Source organism: Pseudopipra pipra, chromosome 21, assembly GCF_036250125.1.
Source record: "Pseudopipra pipra isolate bDixPip1 chromosome 21, bDixPip1.hap1, whole genome shotgun sequence".
Classification (NCBI taxonomy): domain Eukaryota; kingdom Metazoa; phylum Chordata; class Aves; order Passeriformes; family Pipridae; genus Pseudopipra; species Pseudopipra pipra.
Window position 1 is genome coordinate 3,102,880 of NC_087569.1, and position 22,331 is coordinate 3,125,210.

The 22,331-nt window shown below is 61.3% G+C and overlaps 1 protein-coding gene across 3 annotated transcripts in view; it reads left to right on the top strand.

The window, feature by feature from the left end:
• The window catches only part of HIP1 (huntingtin interacting protein 1), a 45,988-nt gene extending 23,857 nt beyond the window's left edge, over positions 1-22,131 (top strand). For 2 of the 3 annotated variants that reach the window (XM_064677665.1, XM_064677666.1), the window contains exons 2-31: positions 6,028-6,091; positions 6,657-6,799; positions 7,405-7,461; positions 7,912-7,992; positions 8,731-8,807; positions 9,038-9,099; positions 10,334-10,474; positions 10,860-10,917; positions 11,756-11,831; positions 12,545-12,676; positions 13,268-13,365; positions 13,500-13,572; positions 14,432-14,615; positions 14,704-14,792; positions 14,884-15,000; positions 15,087-15,188; positions 15,882-16,076; positions 16,185-16,332; positions 16,415-16,501; positions 16,726-16,833; positions 17,388-17,524; positions 17,631-17,741; positions 17,832-17,890; positions 17,988-18,081; positions 18,408-18,508; positions 18,623-18,728; positions 18,823-18,946; positions 19,422-19,483; positions 19,983-20,094; positions 20,369-22,131. In XM_064677665.1, the coding sequence (XP_064533735.1) occupies positions 6,028-6,091; positions 6,657-6,799; positions 7,405-7,461; positions 7,912-7,992; positions 8,731-8,807; positions 9,038-9,099; positions 10,334-10,474; positions 10,860-10,917; positions 11,756-11,831; positions 12,545-12,676; positions 13,268-13,365; positions 13,500-13,572; positions 14,432-14,615; positions 14,704-14,792; positions 14,884-15,000; positions 15,087-15,188; positions 15,882-16,076; positions 16,185-16,332; positions 16,415-16,501; positions 16,726-16,833; positions 17,388-17,524; positions 17,631-17,741; positions 17,832-17,890; positions 17,988-18,081; positions 18,408-18,508; positions 18,623-18,728; positions 18,823-18,946; positions 19,422-19,483; positions 19,983-20,094; positions 20,369-20,379 (3,009 nt within the window). In that variant the 3' untranslated portion in view covers positions 20,380-22,131. Of the gene's footprint in view, positions 1-2,359; positions 2,380-6,027; positions 6,092-6,656; positions 6,800-7,404; positions 7,462-7,911; positions 7,993-8,730; positions 8,808-9,037; positions 9,100-10,333; positions 10,475-10,859; positions 10,918-11,755; positions 11,832-12,544; positions 12,677-13,267; positions 13,366-13,499; positions 13,573-14,431; positions 14,616-14,703; positions 14,793-14,883; positions 15,001-15,086; positions 15,189-15,881; positions 16,077-16,184; positions 16,333-16,414; positions 16,502-16,725; positions 16,834-17,387; positions 17,525-17,630; positions 17,742-17,831; positions 17,891-17,987; positions 18,082-18,407; positions 18,509-18,622; positions 18,729-18,822; positions 18,947-19,421; positions 19,484-19,982; positions 20,095-20,368 lie in introns of those variants that run through there. The other variant, XM_064677667.1, reaches the window with a different exon arrangement.
• The last annotated feature ends 200 nt before the right edge of the window (positions 22,132-22,331 follow it).

The following is a 22,331-nucleotide window of genomic DNA, read 5'->3' on the forward strand; positions in this document are numbered from 1 at the left end:
TCCGGTCAGGACCACTGGGAATGTTTCAGGAATATTTGAAGGTGGTGGAAGACCTTCCTGGACCGCTGACCCTGGCAGACACAGCCACCCTCCCTCCCCAGACAGAAATCACCGCTGCTGGAAGAGATTATCCTTGCATAAAATCCCCATTTAAAATTAAAAGCCTGGATATTGGGGCAGCTCGTGGGAAAGGCTCGAGCCGACTGGACACGTGGGGTCAGAGCGAGCAGTGATTAGGTGGAGAGAGTAATGAGGGGATGTGCGTGGGTGTTGTGGGGGGCAGTCATGGAGGGGTGAGGATCCTGGGGATCCTCCTGGATTTCTGCCTCACCCCGGATCCAGCCCCCTGTGATGGGCTCTGGTTGTGCTGGGGGGGTTGGAAGTGCCCGGCAGCGGGAGCTGGGGATCCAAATTTTAAGGTATGAGCTTCCCCAGTGGTCACTGTGAGGTCTGGCTTATGTAGCCTTGCTTTTTGCTGGCTGTTCTCCCCAAAATCACTTTCCTCACCATCCTTTTTTTTTTCCTCCAAAGTTTATCTGTGTGTTGGAAAAGTCCACGTCCTTTAAACTGGATTTAAAAACCACATGTCTGAGTAACTAATCTGCATAATTGTTCATTTATCTGCAAAGTTGTTCATGGCCCTGGAGAAACCCAGTGGCCCAGCACTCCAGGTGCTGGTCCCCCATGGTGGGAAGTGATATGTTCACAGTGGTGAGTTCTTGTCTCCGGGGTTGGTGGAGCCAAACCCTTCCCAGGATCAGCCCAGCTTTCCCTCCTGGCATCGGGTGTCTCATTGGAGCCTTCAGGACACACCATGGATCACTTGGGTGGTTGTCTTCCTTCTTTGCCTCGAAGGTGGAGGAGCAATGGGATCGTGCTGTCTCATCCTGCCCCAGCTCTCCTGGTGGTGTGGAAGTCAGGATTTTCTCTGGAGGCTCTGGAAGAGCCAGCAGTGGGTCAAGTCCTTGCACACACAGCTCATAGGAGCATCACCCTGTGGATCCCAACCTCTGCTGCCCTGGAGGAGCTGGCAGCTGGTGGGGTGGGCTGTCCAGGCACACTCCAAATGGGCATCCTACCGTGATAACGGACGGGAGCTCTCAAGGCAAAGGCGTGGTGGAAGTCGGACAGCAACTTCCAGCCTCATGTGTCTCCTTGTGGTTGGAGACCTCCTGACCCTCACACCACCCCTCCAATATCTAGCCCAGGTGTTTTTTCCCTGGAAGCCCCACCTGTGCTGGAAGAGCTCCTCCATAACACTGCTCCGTTGGCATTGCCGAGCGCCGGAGGGGCCGGCAGTGGGTGCACCAAGGATGACATCAATCTGAAGTCATCATCCTGCCAGCCTTGGGAGAGCAGACTTGGAGGAGGCAGTGCCAGGGCAGGTCTCTGCCAAGGAGAGCATCATGGTGATGCCATCGGATTCCAATGTGGCTCCCGGAGCCTGTGGCTGCCTTCCCAGTGACGCTGGTTTGGGGTGTTCCGTGTGCAGGGTGTCCCCAAACACCCACCCAAGGCCCCCATGCTGGTGTCCCTTGGGATTCAGGGTTATCACTGGACACCTTGGTCCTCTTCCTGCTGGCATCTGGGGCTGGTGGCATCAGCATCTCCTCCTGGAGAGGGACATCTTGAGCCACTGCCACTGGGAGTGAGCCCGGAGGATGCAGCAAGGTTTTGGGGTCTCTGTTGCTGGAAAACATCACTGCTTTGGGGAAAATGGTTGTTTTTGTGGCTCAAGCAATGGGAAATCTGAGACTCGTGTCATTGTGGGAATTATTTCTCATCTGGAGGGAGGAGGAGACAAGAAGAGCAGCAGCACCTTCAGGTGCTCACACAGCCTGGACAAGGAGCTTCATCCCTGGAGCAGCTCTGGTGTGTGCTCAGCCAGGAGAGGAGCACTTGCTTTCCAAACTCATGGGTCCAGCAGTGGATGAAGCCAAATAGCCTGGATTAAGTGTTGGGAAGGTATTTTTCCTGTCCCCTCACTCCATGCTCACAGGAAGCCTTCAGGACTGAGCGGGAAGATTGGGTTGTGCTGAGCATCCTCTTACCTGACATGTAGAAATATATCCCTGGGTTTTACATACAGCCAGCCCTGCTGGCACTGCTTTCCTGCCTTCCTGCCTCCCTTTCCCTCCAGCTGCTGGCGGGCACAAAGCCAGGCTCATTCCCTGCTCCTGCTGCTGCTGTCAGGCCGTGGGCACCCGGCATGGGGGGAACCACGGCCACCCCAAGTGTCCCCAGGAGCTCCCATCAGTCCCCAGCAGGGCTTTGAGCACCCCTGGTGTTATCCAGCTGGCTTTGCTCCAGGATTTTGCCAGAAAAAAACCTTCCCTGAGCCCCACCAGGGCCGGGATTTGCCACTGGGCTGTGCTGATGGTGAGTAATGTTTACAGAGACGTGCCCTCGGAAGAGCTCCCTGCACCCTGTGTCCTGCACACCTCCAGGGCCGGAGCCAAGCTTTGCTCTGCTGGGATCTGCATTTTAATTAGGCTCGTGGATTTTCCTTCCAGGCTTGTTGTAGTCAGGTCTCCCTGCTCACTCCCTTCCCGGAGCCCCTGCGTCTGCAGGGCTTGCGAGCGGTTTTCCAGAGGTATGCTCCGTCCCGGCTCTCCATTTATAGAAAGGAATTAAGGAGAAATGAGGGAGCATTGCTAAGAGGATTTGCACTGCGACTTACTCAGTTTCTCCAAATAATTTGCAGTAGCTCTGGATTCTTTAATCAACACTCATTTCCTTTTGGAAATGAAAGAAGCGGGAAGGCGTCGCGCTGCTCCTGAGCCAAGCTTGGCTCTTCGCCTCCGAACGGGACATGTTGGAATCAGAGCCTGAGAGCATAATCTGGGGAGACCTGATGGGGGGTGAGGGTGTGTGTGACAGAGGGAAGTGTGTCTTGGGGCTCAGAGAGTCTCTGTCGCCCTGTCCCACTCCTTCCATGCAGTTTTGGGCTCCTCTGTCCCTGTCTGGAGCCGGCGGCCGCACACCCGGACGTGTGACGTGAGCCATGGACGGGGGGTCACCCTGCTTGGGGACTCTGTCCTGCTGTGGCCTCTGCTTGTGGGAGGGGCTGGGCTGAGTCTGGGGTTGGGGATTCCCATGGGGTTAGTCCAGATCACCCCAAGGGCTGGCAGAGCTCGTAGCCAGTGGGATTCGGCGCTGAATTCCCATGGGACAGGGCTATGGTGGCCCATCAAGCTGTGGGCAAGAGACCTTCCACAGGTTCCTGGGAACCATCTGGGTGTTGCAGAGGGAGGAAAAGGCATCTGGGCAGGTCCTACTGCTCTGGGACAGATAGTCCCAAACTGCTCCTCTCCCAAATGGCCTGAGCCTTTCTATGCTCATGCCAGTGGGATTTCCTTGCTCTGCTCAGTGGTGGAAAGCTAACGGTGCTTGTAGCATTCCCAGCCCTTGCAGTGTTCCCAGCACTTGCAGCATTCCTAGCCCTTGCAGCACCCATGGAGCCATTCTCCAGCCTAGCAGAGCCCTGTGCCCAGCCCTGTCCCAGGTCCTGCCCCACTGAGCTCTGTCCCACCGGGGTGTCGGGATTGCAGCGTCACCCCTCAAACCTCCCCTTGTGCAATGGCCCCTCCGGCCTCTCCTCCCACTTCCCTCCGGGCCTGTTGCACAAGAGGAAACCCCGGGGTTTCCTGTCCTGGCAGCAGGGTGGGGTGTGGGACAGCCCCATGTCCCCTGTGTCCCCTGCCCTGTTCCCTTTGGGCACCCGTGGGCACAGGGATGGGGGCTGACAGCCCTCCATCAGCACAAAACCAGAGCTGGAGCAGAGCTGCCCAGGACGTGGCCTGGTGGGTCAGAAGGCGCCCTCTTAGGTTAGAAGCTCATAATTAAATTCAAATTCCATCAGCTGCAGGAGCGGGATGGTGTTAGGAAGCAGTATCGGGGAGTCAGGGTGAAAGACCCTCTGTAAGAAAGAGGTCAGGGCTCACTGTCCAGGCAGCCCCAATTTTCCCTCCTTCCTGACCCAGTTTTGCAGCCAAATCACCCTCCATGACCCCGCTGATCCCTTGGAGGTAACACTTCCAGCCTTGGTCCCTCGCTGCTGCTCCGTGTTTCTCTGTTTTGCTCATGTGGGCACTGCCAGAGCTGCTGGAGAGGCACTTTGGGCATCTCTGAGTGGCTCCCGGGATGGGACCCCTGCCCTGCCCTCCTGGGAATGCAGTGGGGACATGGGGTGTCCACAGCAACCAGGACAGGAATGTGGGATCCTGCTTTACCCTGGAAAACCTTTCTGCCATCCCCACAGACATCATGTGTGCTCCAAATGGAGTGGGGGGCTTGGGGATGGCTGTTGGGATACGGGCATCCCCCAGGCTGTTGGCACTGTTGGGATGTGGGTATCTTGCTCCAAGCCTCTGGGACACAGACATCCCTCTCCAGGCTGTGGCTGCTGGCAGAGGCACCTTCCTGATGGTTTATGTTGGGATTTTTTTAATACTGAATTGATTCATATGGTTTTCCTGACGAGGGGCTGTGGTCTCTGGGATGGGCAGAGCTGCAGAGGTGACTCCCACCCTTGTCCTCATGTGCTGGGAACCTGTTGCCTCCATCCAGCTCCTCAGGAAGGGGTGTTTGGTGGGGTCAGGACTCTCCATTGCCGGTGTTCCTTTCAGCTCTCCTTAAAAAACCAAGCTGAGATCCAGGTTCTGCTCTGGGTGCCTGGGATGGGTGCCTTGCAACTGGCAATACAGGTCTCCTGACACCCCAAAATACGCCTCCAGTGTCCTGCTGGTGACCTCCATGGTCACCTCTGTGGTCTTTACTGGTCATGGTCACCAGTAAGTGGTGAGGGTGATGTGCCCTAGGGATGGGGCTGCAAACACCATGGAGCAGCAGCATCCCCACGGCAGAGCTGGTTCATACTGGGACACCAGGATGCAGCTTCAGCTAAGGGGGTGCTCAGCTCTGGGATGGGAGTGCTGGGCTGGGGGTGCACTGGGGGTGAGGTCACTTCTGTCTCGGCCCATCATTGTTCCTGCTCCAGCTGGGACATGCTTTGGTGGCAGAGGGACTTCCTGGGGGTTTGGGCTGTATCCCACCGTATTTGGGGTCCTAAGGGCCCCCCCCAGCCCTGCTCAGCACAGAGTCACCGTGGTCCATGGAGATGAAGCAGTGTGGGGCCACCTTGGAGAGGGCCAGGAAGCAGAGTCACAGGATTGCAGTGAGGGAGGTGTTGGGATTAATCCCTCTGCTTTAATTGGTTTATGTCAGTAATGAGCTACTCCTGGCAGTGCTGAGCCAGATGGTTCCTTCCCTGGGCAGCAGGATCCTCATGGAGCAGGTGCCAGGGAAGCACTTGGCGATGCTGGAGCTTGGGGAGAGGGTGACCCCGAGCCAGCATCACTGTGCCCCCATGTAGGATCAGAAATGGGGTAGGGTTAAAAATCCTGCTTGGAAAATGCTTCCAGTGGCTGCCACTGTTTTCCATAGGATAAATGGTGGCTGGTTCTGCCCAGGCTCCTCAGTGTGAGCTCCCTGAGGTCCCCAACACCTGCACAGGAAGTCCTGCCTGTGGGTCCAGCTCCTCTCCCTCTAATCCATGGAGCAGCTGGGACCTTGCCAGGCAGCCCTGGAGGTGGTCCTGCCACTCCACTGTCTGATTTGCAGTGGTCTCTGAATTGTCCTCCCCACTCAGCTCCTCCAAAAGCAGAGTAGGCACCGCCAGCTGCTGCCTGTGATCCAAGGGCAGGGGAGGGATTCTCCTTCCCTCCGCCTGTCCCAGCGCTCCAAGGGCAGCAGAGGGTTCTTTGTGGGCACTGCTTTAATTGCATCGTTATTATCCCGAGTAAATGAGTCCTGGCAGCAGCTGAACCCAGCGGATGCCAACCACATCCCAGAAAGGCATCCGGGAAAGGTCAGCATCCAGCTGGCACGAGCAGGGCCGGGGACCTGGATGGGACCCAGGCACTGGCAGGTGCCGGCAGAGCCAGGGGGTCTCAGTGGGTGAGGGGGGACCAGGGGGGAGCCCAAACCCTTCCCATGTCACCCCCCTCCACCGCTTCTCCCTTGCAGACCGTCAGCATCAATAAGGCCATTAATGCGCAGGAAGTGGCTGTCAAGGAGAAACACGCCAGGAATATCCTTCCCAAAGCTGGCTGCGGGACAAGGAGCGTGGGAGCGGGGCTGGGGCTGCTCGGAAAAGGGGCAGCAGCAAGAGGGAGTGTGGGGAGAGGTGCTGGGGGTGGTGGGATGGGACCTTGAGGGGCTATTGGGGGTGTTTCCACCATGGCACAGGTTCCCTGCTCCTGCTGCCACAGCCTCCAAGTGTCAGGGGTGCCCAGGCTGGTGCTCCTGGCACTGCCATCCCATGGGAGGGCTGGAGGGGAAGGTGCCCACAGCAGGTTGGAGTCCTGAGGTAAGGATGCTTGAGCACACTGCCACTAAAAGCAGATTCCCAGTATCCTGGGCAGGCAGCTGGGAAGGCTTGGTGGGGGCAGAGCCACATGCCATGGTTTTCCCAGAGTGGTGATCTGGGGCTGGGGGAGAGGGGACAGTGTGTGCCTGGGCTGGGCAGCATCAGCTCCCCGTGGTGGCCTGGCCCCCCTGGGCTCTGTGGGTACAGCTGGCCTTGGGTGGCCACTCTCCATCACCAAATGGGAAAAAATGGGAAGCCAAAAATCATTTCCTTGACCATCCAGCACCGTGTATCCTGGGCACACACCACGAGAAGGGAGCCCAGACCTTCTGGTCAGTGGTGAACCGGCTGCCACTGTCCGGCAACGCCGTGCTCTGCTGGAAGTTCTGCCACGTCTTCCACAAGCTCCTCCGGGATGGACATTCCAATGTGAGTGCCCAAAGCTCAGCTCAGCCACTGCCCCGGGGCCAAATCCTTTCTCCCATGGGGCTGCACCGAGCAGTGGGAGATGCTGGTGGGTGGGTGCCCTCCTGGGGGTCAGTCCTGGGTGGGTACTGGAGTCAGAGCCTTCCTGGGAGATCAGTGCCCTCCTGGTAGCTCTGTGCCCTCCTGGGAATCAGTCCTGAGAGGGCACCAGTGCCAGAGCTCTCCTGGAGGGTCAGTACCTTCCCGGGGGCCAGTCCCAGGTGGGGACTGGTGCCAGAGCCCTCACATAGGATTGGTGCCCTCGTGGGGGTCAGTTCTGCGTGGGGACTGGTGCCAGAGCCTTCCCAGTGGTGCCCTGCCCACAAACCCAGTGGCAGTGCCAGTGCCAGAGGAAACCGCTCAGTGCAGGAGCCACCAGTGAGGATCCTCCTGCTCCGTGTGTGGATGGGAAACTGGGACACCTGGGACTGGCAGTGGTGACACCACCAGCAGGACAAAGGGCTGAGAATGCACCAAGACCTGCCATTCCTCACCCCAGTTGCCAGCTCCAAGTGTGGGATGTTGTTTCCTGGTGCTCTGCCTGCTGATTGCCACCGTCATTCCTCCAGGTCCTGAAAGACTCCGTGAGATACAAGAATGAGCTGAGTGACATGAGCAGGATGTGGGTGAGTGGCCACCATGGTGGGGACACCCCAGGGGTCCCTTGGCCAGGCTGGGGGGTTGCAGGCTTGGGGGATTCTCTCTCCCAGGACGATCCAGGGACTGAGCACAGCCGGGGCTGACCCAGGGCTGCCATCACCTCCCTGGGGTGGGTTTGCTGGTCACATTCGTGTCCCCTCCCACCAAAATCGAAGGCTTCTTTCCTATTTTATGCCAAAACCCAGTAAAACCCGGCTTTGATAGTCAAAAGCCACATTGAAACGTGCAGAGAAGGTGATGAGAAGGTCCTGACCCAAAGCCTTTCAGTGAAGCCAACCTGCATCCAGGGGCTGGGTGCCAGCGAGGAGCGTTTGGCTGTGGTTTTGGGGAGGTGAGGGAGGGGTCACTCACTCTGCAGGGGGAAAAGGCTTTTCTGCAGCCTGCCCTGGATCTCAACAGCTTTTTGGGGTCTCCAGGGCCACCTGAGCGAGGGCTATGGGCAGCTCTGCAGCATCTACCTCAAACTGCTGAGAACCAAGATGGAATTTCACACCAAGGTGAGCCCCCCTGTCCCCAAGGCTGCAGCAAGGGGTGACAGGGACAGGACAGGGGCTGGCAGAGCCTTTCCAATGCTGTCACCCCCTTGGGTCCTCCCCTCTGTCATAACCACCCTGCTGCCTCCATGAAACATTTCCCAAGCTGCCAGTGGCCATTAAAATTGGATCAAAAATAGCCCAAGGACCAGCGTTTTGGGAGTGGCAGGATTCATGGTGGCCCAGAGTTTCTTGGGGACACCTGGGAGTTGGTGGGCTACAAAAAGCATTAAAAGACCCTCAGCTTTGGGGTGCATGTCCCCTCCCAGCTATCCTAGGCGGGCAGAGGTGGAAGAGCTCTGCTGCAAAGAGGTGTTTTCTGTGCCCATCACCCTGGTTCAGTTTGGAGGTGTGATGTGGCCTTCCCCAGAATGCCAGGGCTGCACGAGGAGGCTTTGCCCCTTGGGGCAGATATTGTCTCCATCCCCTCCCAGCTCACAGCTCCTCCCTGCTCAGCAGGTTTCTCAGCCCAGGGAGAATCAGCTTTTCTTGCTGGGAAGAACACAAGCACCTGGATTAGGGATGCTGTGATCACCCAGGGTTTGGAGACCTTGTGTTACCCCCCCCTTCTGCCCCCACATCACCCCCCTGGCACATCCAGGAGCTGACTTTGCACCGAGCCCACAGGATCTGGTGCTCCCAGAGCTTTTTCCAGAGCAGGAGATCCTCTGGAACCCTTTCCCAACTCCTGTTTCCCCACAGAATCCCCGCTTCCCTGGCAATCTGCAGATGTCCGACCGGCAGCTGGACGAGGCCGGGGAGAACGACGTGAACAACTTGTGAGTGCAGGGCAGGGGGAGGTGAGGGAGGGGTGGGTGCAGCCAGGGGGGCACCACCCAGCAGGGATGGGACCTTCCACCTGCCCCACCTGCCCCAGCAGAGCCTTGGGAAAGGCTGGTGCATCCACACTGGAGCACCCCTCATCCTGCCAGGGTGGGACCTGGCACAGGGTGAGGCCCGTGGGTGGCCATGGGGACAGTCCCCCACCATCCTTATCCCTGTTTCCCAGTTTTCAGCTGACGGTGGAGATGTTTGACTACCTGGAGTGTGAGCTGAACCTCTTCCAGACAGGTAAGCTCCTGTGCTACCCTGACACAGGGTGGGATGAGGGCTCTCTGGGGATCCAGACCCTCCGTGGGGGGCTGAGCCGAGCTGGGGGGAGGCTCTGTGGGGGTGCTGGCTGAGGGCACCACAGCTCAGCTCTTCTGGGCACTTCACCTGAATTATGGTTCAACAAGGCTAAACAGAAGGTGCTGCACTGAGGCAGGGCAACCCGTGGTATCAGTCCAGGCTGGGGGATGAAGGGATGGAGAGCAGCCCTGGGAGAAGGATTTGGGGGTGTGAGGAGATGCTCAACATGCCCCAGCCATGTGCACTGGCAGCCCAAAAAGCCTCCTTTCTGCTGGGCTGATCCCACAGTGTGGGCAGCAGGGGAGGGGGGGATTCTGCCCCTCTGCTCCACTCTGGTGAATTCCCACCTGCAGAGCTGCCTCCAGCTCTGGGGTTCTCAACGTCAGAAGGATGTGGAGCTGCTGGAGCAAATCCAGAGGAAACCACAAAGGTACTCCAAGGGCTGGAACCCCTCTGCTCTGGAGTCAGGCTGGGAGAGCTGGGGGTTTCAGCTGGAGAAGAGAAGGATCCAGGAGATCTGAGAACCCCTTCCAGGGCCTAAAGAGGCTCCAGGAGAGCTGGAGAGGGACTTGGGACAAGGGGTGGAGGGACAGGACAAGGGGAATGGCTTCCCACTGCCCGAGGGCAGGGTTAGATGGGATATTGGGAAGGAATTCTTGGCTGTGAGGGTGGGGAGACCCTGGCACAGTTGGGCAGAGAATCTGTGGCTGCTCCATCCCTGAGAGTGTTCCAGGCCAGGTTGGATGGGGCTTGGAGCAACCTGGGCTAGTGGAAAGTGTCCCTGCCCATGGCAGGAGGTGGAATGAGATGGTGTCCAGCTGCTCCTGGCTGGTTTTGGAGCATCTCCTGCCAGCACACCCAGCACACTTGAGTGCCAGTGGGATGACAGTGACAGAGCACAGGGGCTGTGTGTCAGCTCTGCCCAGGGACACTGCAGGAGTCAGGCCCAGCTGCAGGCTGAAGTGTTCCCAAGCCTGGGTGGGAGTCCTGGGTGGGAATTTCCCCTCCTGCTGAGCTTACCCCTCTGCAGGCTGGGTCCCCAGGGGCCAGTGGGTATCTTGCTCCAGCTGAATGTCTCTTGCTGTGGGTGACATTTGTGGATCTGGCAGACACAGCGTGGCACCCGCCAGCGCTGCTGGTGCTCCCAGATCCTGATCTCGTGCTCCCCCCGCAGTGTTCAGCTCCCTGGACATGTCGCGCTCGGTGTCGGTGACGGCGGCGGGGCAGTGTCGCCTGGCCCCGCTCATCCAGGTCATCCTGGACTGCAGCCACCTCTACGACTACACCGTCAAGCTGCTCTTCAAGCTCCACTCGTGTGAGTGTCCCCAGCGCCACCACCTTGGGCAGGGAGGGACACGGAGGGAGACACTGGAGGTCACCGTCCTGCTCAGGCTGGGCTGTTCGCCCCCATCCCCTTCCCAGCCGTTTTGGGGAGATAAAAGGAGTCACCAAGACAAGGCAGTGCCAAACCTACGTCCCTCAGGACCTGGAATTGTGATGGCTGCTGCCTGACCTCCGTGCTTTCCCCTTCCCTGGGCTGTGGTCCCCTCCTGCAGCGGGACACCAAGCCTGGAGCATTCGGACTCCCAGAGGAGGGTGGCCATCTCTGGGAAAGACCCATTTCAATGTGGCTGTGCTGATAGCTTGTCCCTTGATCCATGAAGAGACCCAGTGATGTTTCTGCTTGCTGCTTCTTCCAGGTCTGCCGGCGGATACGCTGCAGGGCCACCGGGATCGCTTCCTGGAGCAGTTCCGAAAGTAAGTGCCCAGACCTGGAGTGCTGGTGCTCTGGGGGTGCTCCCAGGGCACAGAGATTGAAAAGCAGAGAGCAGGGATGTGCTGTGGCCTCTGGTATGTGATTATTCGGGGCAGCCAAAACAAAAACTGGCCACTGAGAACAGGGGGAGGATGTCAAGGTGCTGAGGGACAGCTTGGTTCAAAACCAAGGTCACAAACTGCAAACAGCAGATATCAGGGCTGGCCATGGGCTCTGACCCCCCCAGGGACTAACCTTGGGACAGGTATCAACATCACTGAGATCCCAGCTGGGGTGCTGAGGTGGTTGAGAGGGATGGGAGCCAGAACTAGTGTGGTTGGGCACTGCTGCTCCTCCCCAAAACTGGAAATCCTGGAGGGAAGTACCCTGCTCCTGGGGGAGATGCTCCTGTGGGAACTGAAGGTGATGAACTGTGGGAACTGGGGATGTTGGCTCCAGGCTGGAAGCCTCACACCTGCTCGTGGGGGCTTTGGGTGGGAAGGGAGTAGTTTGAGTTGGAAGCAACCTTTGAAGATCATCCAGTCCAAGCCCCTGCCGTGGGCAGGGACACCTTCCACTAGGCCAGGTTGCTCAAGTTCCAGGTCCTTCTCCCTGCCCACCAGGCCCTGGATTTATGGGATAAACCCTCCAGCAGTCAGTTTTTTCCCAGGGTGGGAGGCTGGCAGTGTGGTCTTCCTAAGACCTGCCCTGGGTTTGGTGGCAGCCCACACCACAGTCCCCTTCAGCCAGGTGACACCTGGAGCCAGGCAAGGGGTTGGAGCTCCCCACATTGTCCAGGCTGGACAAGAGCCATCCCTCACCATTCCCTGTCCCTTCCAGGCTCAAGGACCTCTTCTATCGCTCCAGCAACCTTCAGTACTTCAAGCGGCTGATTCAGATCCCGCAGCTGCCAGAGGTGAGACCCCACAGTCCCCAGTCCCCACACTCCCTGTCCCCGTGGCCAGGGGCAGCTCTGGGGTGGGTGGCACCGGGGGAGGCCCCAAAAAAGCCACCTGTCACCTTACCTGGCTTCCTGGGGCTGGTGGCAACGTGAGGCTCATGGGCCTTGAGGATCATCTTTGCATCCCTCTCTGGGTGGCGTCCTGTGGGATGGAGCTGCTGTCTGACCAGGGGCTGGGATCCCTTCTCTCACCAACCCAAAGCCCTTGCTAAGAGCCATCCCCGTGGGTCCTGGCTCCCTCTCCTTGGACCCTGCTTCCATTCCTGCAGGTCCTGGTCCCATCCCTGCGGGCCCTGGCTCCAACCACATGGGTCCTGGCTCCATCCCTATGGGTTCTGGTTCCATCCTGTGGGTCCTGGCTCCATTCCTGTGGGTTCTGGTTTCATCCTGCGAGTCCTGGCTCTATCCCTGTGGGTCCTGATTCCATCCCTGTGGACACTGGTTCCATCCCTGTGGGTCTTGGTTCCATCCCCTTGGCTCCTGGCTTTATCCCTGTGGGTCTTAGTTCCATCCCTGTGGGTCCTGGCTCCATCCTTGTGGGTCCTGGCTCCATTCCCATGGATCAAGGCCTGGCCAGCTCAGCTCTGGGGCAGGATTTCACCCAGCCATGCCCTCAGCCCTGCAGCAGTGCCAGCCCTTCCCCTCACCCTGCTGCCGTCCCTCCCCAGAACCCCCCCAACTTCCTGCGAGCCTCGGCGCTGTCGGAGCACATCAGCCCCGTGGTGGTGATCCCTGCTGAGGCGTCCTCCCCCGACAGCGAGCCCATCACAGACCTGGTGGAGATGGACACGGCCTCGCAGGTGAGGGTGGCAGGGGCACTCCAGCTCCGAGCCCGGCGTTACTTCTCCAAATCCACACCGTGGTGGGGGCTGAGACAGCAGGGATGGCTTTGGGAACTGGGGAGTGTCACTGCCGGGGGGTGAGTGGGTGCTGGATGTCCCAGCTGGGAGCTGGATGTCCCAGCTGGGTGCTGGATGTCCCATCTGGGTGCTGCCAGGGCTGAGCCAGCCTGGATTTGTCTCCCAGTGCTGCTCAGTGGTGTGGTGCCCTCCAGTGATGGGCGAGGAGAGGTTTGGCTTTGAGCATCTGCCACTTTAGGTCTTCACTCTCCTCTCCACCAAAGGTTGTTCCCAGGCACTGAGTGAGGAGGGGAAGGAGCATGTGGTGACATGGCTTTGGGGATCTTCTCCCCCTGGGAGTTAAGTGGGGATGGACCAGAGATGCCCCATGGCAGTTCAACATATTCAGTGCCCTGGGAGCAGTGGGGGGATCCAGCCCCACTGTCCAGGCAGCTCGTGGGCTGGTTTGGTGGTGACACTGGGGACATGGAGGGGGTGAGGGTTCCCGGGTGGTGGTGGGGTCACTCCAGGTCTGTCCTGCTCTTCCCGCAGAGCCTGTTTGACAACAAGTTTGACGACATCTTCGGCAGCGCCTTCAGCTGCGACCCCTTCAACTTCAACAGCCAGAATGGGATGAACAAGGATGACAAGTGAGCAGGCTGGGATCCTACCAGGACCTCCCTTCCTGGAACGGCACCACAGCCGCGGTGGCAGGGGGGACACCTCCCCTCCCAGGCCGTGTCCCCATGGCACTGAGGAGGTGCCCTGTGTCTCTCCTTCCCAGGGACCGGTTAATCGAGCAGCTTTACGGGGAGATCGCAGCCCTGAAGGAGGAGCTGGAGAACTTCAAGGCCGAGGTGGGTGACAACCAGGCGGGCAGGATGAGACCCAGGGGCTCACACTGGGAATGTGGGGTGGTGGCTCTACCCCTGGATGGGCAAGATGGTGTCCCCATCTCTGCCCTGCCCTGTCCCCAATGGCTTCTGCATCCCTGCCCACCCTGGGGGTCTCCAGGTGTGCCAGGGGGCTGCATTCCTGCAGAGGGGGTGGGCTCAGCACCCTCAGTGCTTCAGCTGGATGCATTTGGGGGTCTGTGGGGTGGTACCCATGGCAGGGGCTGCTGGATGGTACCGGTAGGCATTGGATGGTACTAGTGGGCATTGGGCAGTACTGGTGGGCATCAGATGATACTGGTGGGTACTGGATAATACTGGTGGGTATTGGATGATACAGGTGAGTGTAGGATAGTACTGGTGGGTGTTGGATGGTACTGGTGGGCATTGGATAGTGCTGGTGGGTATTGGATGGTACTGGTGGGTATTGGATGGTACTGGTGGGTATTGGATGGTACTGGTGGGCACTGGGCAGTACTGGTGGGCATTGGATGCTACTGGTGGATATTGGGCATTACTGGTGGGTGTTGGATGGTACTGGTGGGCATTGGGCAGTACTAGTGGGTATTGGATGGTACTGGTGGGCATTAGATGCTACTGGTGGGTGTTGGATGGTACTGGTGGGCATTGGGCAGTACTGGTGGGTGTTGGATGGTACTGGTGGGTGTTGGATGGTACTGGTGGGTGTTGGATGGTACTGGTGGGCATTGGGCAGTACTGGTGGGTGTTGGATGGTACTGGTGGGCATTGGGCAGTACTGGTGGGTATTGGACAGGCCCGGTGGGCCCCGAATGGTGCCGTCAGCCCCCGGCCGTGCCCGCAGAGCGCGCGGGGTGCGGTGCAGCTGAGGGGCCGTGCCAGCGAGCTGGAGGCTGAGCTGGCCGAGCAGCAGCACCTGAAGCAGCAGGCGCAGGACGAGAGCGAGTTCCTGCGCACGGAGCTGGAGGAGCTCAAGAAGCAGCGGGAGGACACTGAGAAGGCTCAGCGGAGCCTGACGGAGATCGAGAGTGAGCAGGGGGAGCTGGGACCAGCCTGGGGTGGGGGTGAGCCCCTGGGGGGGGCCTGAGGGCTCACCTCGGTGTCCCTGCGTGGCAGGACGGGCGCAGGCCAATGAGCAGCGCTACAGCAAACTGAAGGAGAAGTACAGCGAGCTGGTGCAGAACCACGCCGACCTGCTGCGCAAGGTGGGCTCCCCAAAAACCCCCCTGGCACCCCCTCTGCCAGCTGTACCCCCCAGGGCACAGGGGGATGCTGAGCTCACTCTGCCATCGCCAGAACGCGGAGGTGACCAAGCAGGTGACGGTGGCCAGGCAGGCCCAGGGGGATGTGGAGCGGGAGAAGAAGGAGCTGGAGGACTCCTTCCAGAGGGTGAGCGAGCAGGCACAGAGGAAGGTGAGTATGGATGGGGGGGCACAGCAGGGATGAGCAGGGCCCCCCCCATGGGGCACCAGTGCTGCCAACCTCTCCCCTTGCCGCAGTCTCAGGAGCAGGCAGAGGTGCTGGAGACACTGAAGCGGGAGCTGGCAGCCAGCAGGCAGGAGCTGCAGGTGCTCCAGGGCACACTGGAGTCCAGCACGCAGGTGAGAGCGTGGGGGGGGGGGGCTGCAACCCCTCACACAGCCCTGGGGTGGGCAGCCAGGCCTTACCCTTCTGAGACATGATACCCACCACTGGCCTGAGAACCCTGTCCTCTTCCTCTCCACATCTGGGTGGGTTGGATGGTCACACCACGGGGTTTCATGCTCCTGGATGCAGGAGCATGTGGAGCAATGGGCTCCAGCAGCAGGGATCATTGAATAAAAGCCCTGGAAGAACTCTGCCCGTTGTAAACTCAGGCAGCAGTGTGCCATCACACTGCAAGACATGCCAGAGGGTATCCCATGCCTGTGGAGATGTGGAGCATAGCAGGGATGTCTGGGCTTGGTGGAGGAGGGAGAAGCTGGCAGGAAAATGCAGTTATCCACTCCCAGGGTGGGCAGACACTGCAGCAGGACAGGGATGGGGCAGAGCTCCAAGGCCACAGCCACAGTCCGCATCCATTCCTCCATCAGGATGGTGACAGTCGTGATAAAAGTGAATTTTCACTGAATAAAAGTGAAAGGGCTCCCTGGGAGCCTCGGTTGTCACCAGGTGAGATCATCACTGCCAGGTGGTGATGCAGGGCTGTGCCTGCAGGGACAGTGGGGGTGGCCCAAGCCTGGACCAGGAACCAGACCCCAGACTGGAGGGTTCACCCTCGGCACAGCCCCGACCACCATTTCATGCCCCCCCAGGCGGGAGCGGAGCAGAACTCCCGGATCAGCAGCCTGGAGCAGGAGCGGGACCGGCTGAGCCAGGCAGCGGAGCAGCACGGGCAGGACATGGCAGCGCTGCGGGCGGAGCTGCAGCAGCTGCGGGACACGCTCAGCCGGGAGCAGGAGAGCAGCAGGAACGAGCTGGAGTCGCTGCAGACCCAGCTGAGAGACAAGGTACCCCGGGGCAGCCCCATCCCTCCAGGCCACGAGGGTTCGGCAGGGCCGGGTGAGGGGGATGCCGGTGGCACAGCAGGGCCCCCGACACCCCTGTGGGGTTGGCAGGAGGGCGCAGAGCAGGCGCTGCAGCGGCGCCTGGCCGAGGAGCAGCGATCCCTGCTGCGGGGCACCGCCCGCGAGGCCGAGCGGATGGTGCAGGATGCCCTGGCTCGCATGGAGGATCCCGCCCACATCGGCTGCACCGGCTCGGCAGGTGAGGCTCCCAAACCGGGCGTTATCCCGGCCTGCCCGCTCCCTGCCGGCCAGGCTGAGCCCTGCCTGCCGTCTGCCTGCAGATTGCCTCCTGTCCCGCACGCTGGCAGCTTCTGAGTGCGTGGAGCGGCTGCGGGACGCGCACGGCAAGTACCTGTCGGATGGCACAGGTGAGAACGGGCAGCCCTGGGGGCGAGGGCACAGGGGCAGCCCTGGGCAGGGGGAGGGCACAGGGGCAGCCCTGGGCAGGGGGAGGGCACGGGGGCAGCCCTGGGCAGGGGGAGGGCACAGGGGCGGCCCTGGGCAGGGGGAGGGCACGGGGGCAGCCCTGGCATGCAGGGCTGGGTGGGCAGCGCGGCAGGGGCTGAGGTGTGTGCCCCCTGTCCCGCCGCAGCCGTGGGCTCCCTGCTGCCCTGCCTGGCCCTCTTCGCCCACCTGGTCAGCGACACCCTCCTGCAGGGCAGCGCGACCTCCCACGTGGCCCCCGTGGAGCCCGCTGACCGTGAGTGCTGCCCCACGGGCAGGGCATGGCGTGGGCAGATGCCAGGGTGGGGAGGAGGCAGGGGTGGGCCAAGGGCCAAGGTGGGGAGGAGATCAGGGCGGGCAGAGGATTTGGTGGGCAGAATGCTGGGATGGGCAGGGGCTGAGTAGAATTCTGGGGCAGGTAGGGGCCAAGGTGGGCAGGGGCTGGGGTGGACAAGGGTCGTTGCAGGCGGGGGACAGAGTGGGCAGGATGCTGGGGTAGGCAGGGAAGGATTCTGGGACGGGAAGGGGCTGTGGTGGACAGGGGCAGACAGGGCCAAGATATACAGGATGCTGGAGCGGGCAGGGATTGGAACAGACAGGGGTTGGGGTGGGCCAGGACCAAGGTGGGCCGAGGTCATGGAATGCAGGGGACTGGGTGGGAAGGATGCTGGGGTGAGAAGGTGCCAGGAGACCAGCTGGGCAGGATGCTGGGACAAGTAGGATCAGGATGGGCAGGATGCCAGGGCAGGCAGGGACCAGACACCTCCATCCCTCCATGCGACCCCCTCACCCCCTGTGCTGCCAACCCAGGTCTGCTGGAGCTGTGCAGGCAGTGTGGCAGTGAGGCCCTGAGCTACCTCAGTGCCCTGCAAGACCCAGGGACAGTGGCAGGTGCTGACTGCAGCCCAGTGACAGCCTGCCTGGGCCGGATCAGCACCATTGCAGAGGTGGGTGCCCCCGGAGGGCTGGTGGGATGGGGTCAGGCTGTGGTGGGCACCGCCAGAGGGGCTGTGCCACCCCTGGACGTTCCCTTTCATCCCATCCCATCCCCAGGAGCTGCGTCCCAGAGGGCTGGACGTCAAGCAGGAGGAGCTGGGTGACCTGGTGGACAAGGAGATGGCGGCGACGGCCGCGGCCATCGAGACGGCGTCTGCCCGCATCGAGGTGAGGGCACCCTGTGCATGGGGAAACCATGGGCACTGTGCAGGCCTGCCACCAGGCACAGGGCTCAGCACAGCCTCTCCCCCCTACCAGGAGATGCTGAGCAAGGCACGGGCCGGTGACACTGGGGTCAAACTGGAAGTGAACGAGAGGTGAGTGTTGGTCGGGGAACTGGAGAGAGCCAGGCAGGCAGGATGGGACTGGTGCCACAGGCACCCCACAGAGGGCTCAGAGGGGTTTGTCTCACAGGATCCTGGGCTCCTGCACGGGCCTCATGCAGGCCATCCACGTCCTGGTCCTGGCCTCCAAGGACCTCCAGAGAGAGATCGTGGAGAGTGGACGGGTGAGCTGGTACAGGGGTGCAGATCAGAGGTGCTTGGCCAGCCAGGGGCCACCACACACTTGCTGGAACATGCTGCTCCAACCCTTGGCCCATTGGAGCATCCCCACCAGCTGCCAGGAGCTGCTGCCCCAGCCCCAGGGTCTCGCCCTGTCTCTGATTCCCAGGGTGTCGCAGAGATCCTTGATCTCCCTTCCCATGCAACCCCCCGTGCTGGGTGTCTCCCCAGCTCCCACACGTATCCGAAATGACACCCCGACCTCCTGCTTTCCACCAAGACTGGGGGTCTGGGGGTCCCCTGTCCCCAGCCATGCCTTTCCCCATGGCAGGGAGCAGCATCCCCCAAGGAGTTCTACGCCAAGAATTCCCGCTGGACCGAGGGTCTCATCTCCGCCTCCAAGGCCGTGGGCTGGGGTGCCACCGTCATGGTGTAAGTGCCACTGTCACCAGAGCGTGGAGAGGATGGCAGAGTCCTGCTGTGCCCACAGGGAGGGGACACAGGGGTGGCAGGACGATGCTCCAGCCCCTCTCTGCCCTCCCGCAGTGATGCTGCCGACCTGGTGGTGCAAGGCAAAGGGACATTCGAGGAGCTGATGGTCTGTTCCCGGGAGATCGCGGCCAGCACCGCTCAGCTGGTGGCAGCCTCCAAGGTAGGAGGTTTGGGGTGACCCTGGGGCACCCTGTGGTCACCCCAAATCGTAGGGCTGGTGGGGTGTAAGTGACCCCTCCTGGCTGTCCTGGCAGGTGAAGGCAGACAAGGACAGCGCCAACCTTTGCAAGCTCCAACAAGCCTCCCGGGGGGTCAACCAGGCCACAGCCGGTGTGGTGGCCTCCACCAAAGCTGGGAGGTCACAGGTGGAGGAGAAAGGTGAGTGTGGGGCTGCAGGGATTGTAAAGTCATGGAATCACTTAGGTTGGAAAAGCCCTCTAGGACCATCGAGCCCACCACGAACCCATGTCCCCAAGTGCCACATCTACACAGCTTTTAAATCCTTCCAGGGATGGTGACTCCACCATTTCCCTTGGCAGCCTGTGCCAGGGCTGACAACACTTTCAATGAAGAAATTTACCCTAATACCCAACCTAAACCTCTCCTGGCACAACTTGAGGTCATTTCCTCCAAGCCTAATGCTTGGAGCACAGACCTGCCCCAAACCCTCTGCTCTTGGTCCTCAGCACCCTCATCTGGCTGTGCCCTGGTGGTCTCTGTCTACAGCTGCCCCTCACTCCCTGCCATGTGGATCCCTGCCATGGTGCCAGACCCTGCCAGCATCCTGGGGGCTGCTGGGGGGTCCAAGCAGGGAGTAGAGCTTGAGGGGTGCTGGTGGTGTCTTTCTCCACAGACAGCATGGACTTCTCCAGCATGACACTCACCCAGATCAAGCGTCAGGAGATGGACTCACAGGTAGGATGTTCCCATATTTTGGGAAACGCACCCACTGATGTCTCGCTTGGGCTACCCAGGCTGAGGGAGAGATGGAAGGGCACCAAGCTGGGGGGTCACCCTGCCCAGCTGCCCCCAGGCAGCACCAGCATGGGAGAAACCCAAGGTGTGAAGGCCACAGATGGGTTTGTCCAGGAGCCACATGCAGTTGGTTCTCAATCCCTCCCCAGCAGCCCATGGCCTCCCCACAGCACCCACCTCTGCCTGGCACGGGGCAGCCCCAGGAAATTCCTCTTCCCAGGGTGCCCACATGGGTCATTCTGCCTTCACCTGCCTGCACAGGCAGCAGCCACCTGAACCCCACCCCTCCCCACGTCTGCTTGTCACCAGAGCACCTGTGGGATGTACCTCGGTGGTCTTTGGGCTCAGTACCGGGGGGATAACGGGTGTGAAAGGGGGTTGCTCAGCCCGGCCCCGTGCCAAGGTGCTGGGTGGGCATGTCCTGGGTGGTGTCCCTCAGGTGCGGGTGCTGGAGCTGGAGAACCAGCTGCAGAAGGAGCGGCAGAAGCTGGGGGAGCTGCGCAAGAAGCACTACGAGCTGGCCGGAGTGGCCGAGGGCTGGGAGGAGGATGGTGAGTGCTGCCAGTCCTGCTCCAGCTGGGAAACTGCTCCGGGAAGGAGCAGGGCAGGATGGAGAAGCCCTGCCTGCCGTCCTGGCAGTGGGCAGGCGTGGCTTTCACTCCAGCTGGCACAAACCCAGGGGTAGTTGGTGCACACAGGCAAATCCCTGGAGACTCCGACTTGTGGGATCCACATCACCCCTGGGCAGGGGGCTTGGGTGCTGCTGGTCCCAGAGGGATGGGACAGTGGGATATTGCACCCCCTGACCCTCTCTTCCCCCTCCAGCTGCAGAGTAGCCCCAGTGGCAGCAGCAGCCCCCGGGGGACACCTGGGGCCTCGCAGGGAACACCCCTGGGACCCTGTTCGATGCAGCCTTTTGGGAAGATCCCCACGGATCCGGTGCAGAAGCCTCCCCGAAGCACATGCCCCCCTCATCCCCCAGGAGCCGCCTCCGGAGCCCCGGGAGCCACCCGGCGAGGCCCCGGGGCCGGGGGCTCTGCAAAGTGCACGTGTATTTATTAGAGCTGCTGGGGGGTGGGGGGGTCTCCGGGGGGGTCTTTAACCCTTTAGTTTTGTTTTTGCACAGATTCTGGGAACTCTTAGAGCCGGCTCTGGCTGAGCGAGAGCGCTCGGGCTTCTTTCGCCTCTCGCTGCTTTTCCAGCCTTAACCCAGCCCGTGGCTCGGCGTGACCGTCCCCCCGCCCCGGGGATGAGCCTGCTGAAGGCCCCGGGGGTGCCGGCGGGTGGGGGGCAGCTTTTGGGGTGCTGCTGGGCTTGGTGCTAGGTGTGCTCCCCCTCGGCGGGGGCACCGAGTGCCTTTGGCCACTGCAGGGTGGGGCGGTGGCGTTCCCGTGGGATACCCTGTCTGGGGACACCGGAGTGCCGGGAGCAGCCGGGAGAGGGGCCGGCAGCAGGAGGGACGCTGCCATGAGCTCCTGCCCCACATCCCAGGTTCCCAAAACGCCCCCCGCAGCGCCCCCCTGAGCTGGGCTGCCCTGCCCCGACAGATCACTGTGTTCATGCCAGCAATAAACCCTCCGCAAGGTGCTGGGCACGGGGTTGGGCCACCACGGTGCCACCGCACAAGCCACCAGCTCCTGGGGATGGGGGAGTGGCTCTAGGGCAGCACAGAGAGTTTCGGGGGGCAGCCAGGGTGCCCCAAAACCAGAGCACCCCAAAGCCAGAGCAAGCAGCTCCCTGTCCCCGCTCGCTTTGGTGCCATCCCGGTGTCACCACCAGCCTCTTGGGTGCAGGGGGGACTGGTGCCAGCATGGCCGTGGGCAGAGATGGGCACTAGCCAGGGAACCTTTGTGCCTTGAGCAGGGGGCTCGGAGGGCAGGGGGGTGTTGCCACCTCCGGGCCCCCCAGATGTCCCCGTCCCCTGCGGTCCTGCTGGTGCTCCTGCTGGGGCCAGAGCGTCCCTCCCCTGCTGGGGGCAGAATTTGGCCTTTCTCCCTTTGGGAAGCAGCTGGGCTGTCCCCGCGTGCTTTCCCAGTGACATCCCCCAGCCTCCGGGGCAGTGGGACCTGCCACCACCGCCGCGGCCTCGGAGCTGCCACCGCCCAGTGCAGCCGTCCACCGAGCAGGGACCCGCTGACCCCGCGTCCCCAGCCAGCCCTGCTGCCACCCCCAGCCTGCTGGGGGGACCTGGAGGCTCCCCACGGGGGTCCCGCTGCCTCCCCATCCCACCCCGCGCTGGCTCCCCTCGGATGCAATACCAACCATCCCGTTCCTGCCGGACACGGGGAGCCCCAACACCCTCCCTGCTTTTTTGGGGGGGGGTCTCGCCTGCACCCCCAACTACCTCAGGCCTCGGGGCCGGGGAGCGGCGCGGGGGCAGCGGGGGCGTGGGGACAGTGGCACCACCCTCGGCCGAATCCACTGTCCCTTTTGTATCACGGGCGGGGGTCCCCGCGGTGTCCCCGGTGCTGGTGACAGGGGCAGAGGCTGCCCCCCCCGGTGCAGGGCGGGTTGGTTTGGTTTTTCATTGTATGATAACAATGACCCGTCGCGTGTTTGGGATTTTTCAATAAAGCCTTCAGCCCAGCCCTGCGACTCCTCCTGGGGGGCAGATGCTGCAGTGGGGGGGCCGTGCAGACCATCCTGCGCTGCAGGGCCATGGCAAGAGGGTCCTGCTGCTGGGTGGCCCATGGACAGGGATCTCGGGGAATGTCCCTTCCTAAGCGTGCTTAGCCCACGCTGGGCACACTCAGTGTCCCCCAGCCCTGCCAGGGCCACCTGGACCTGG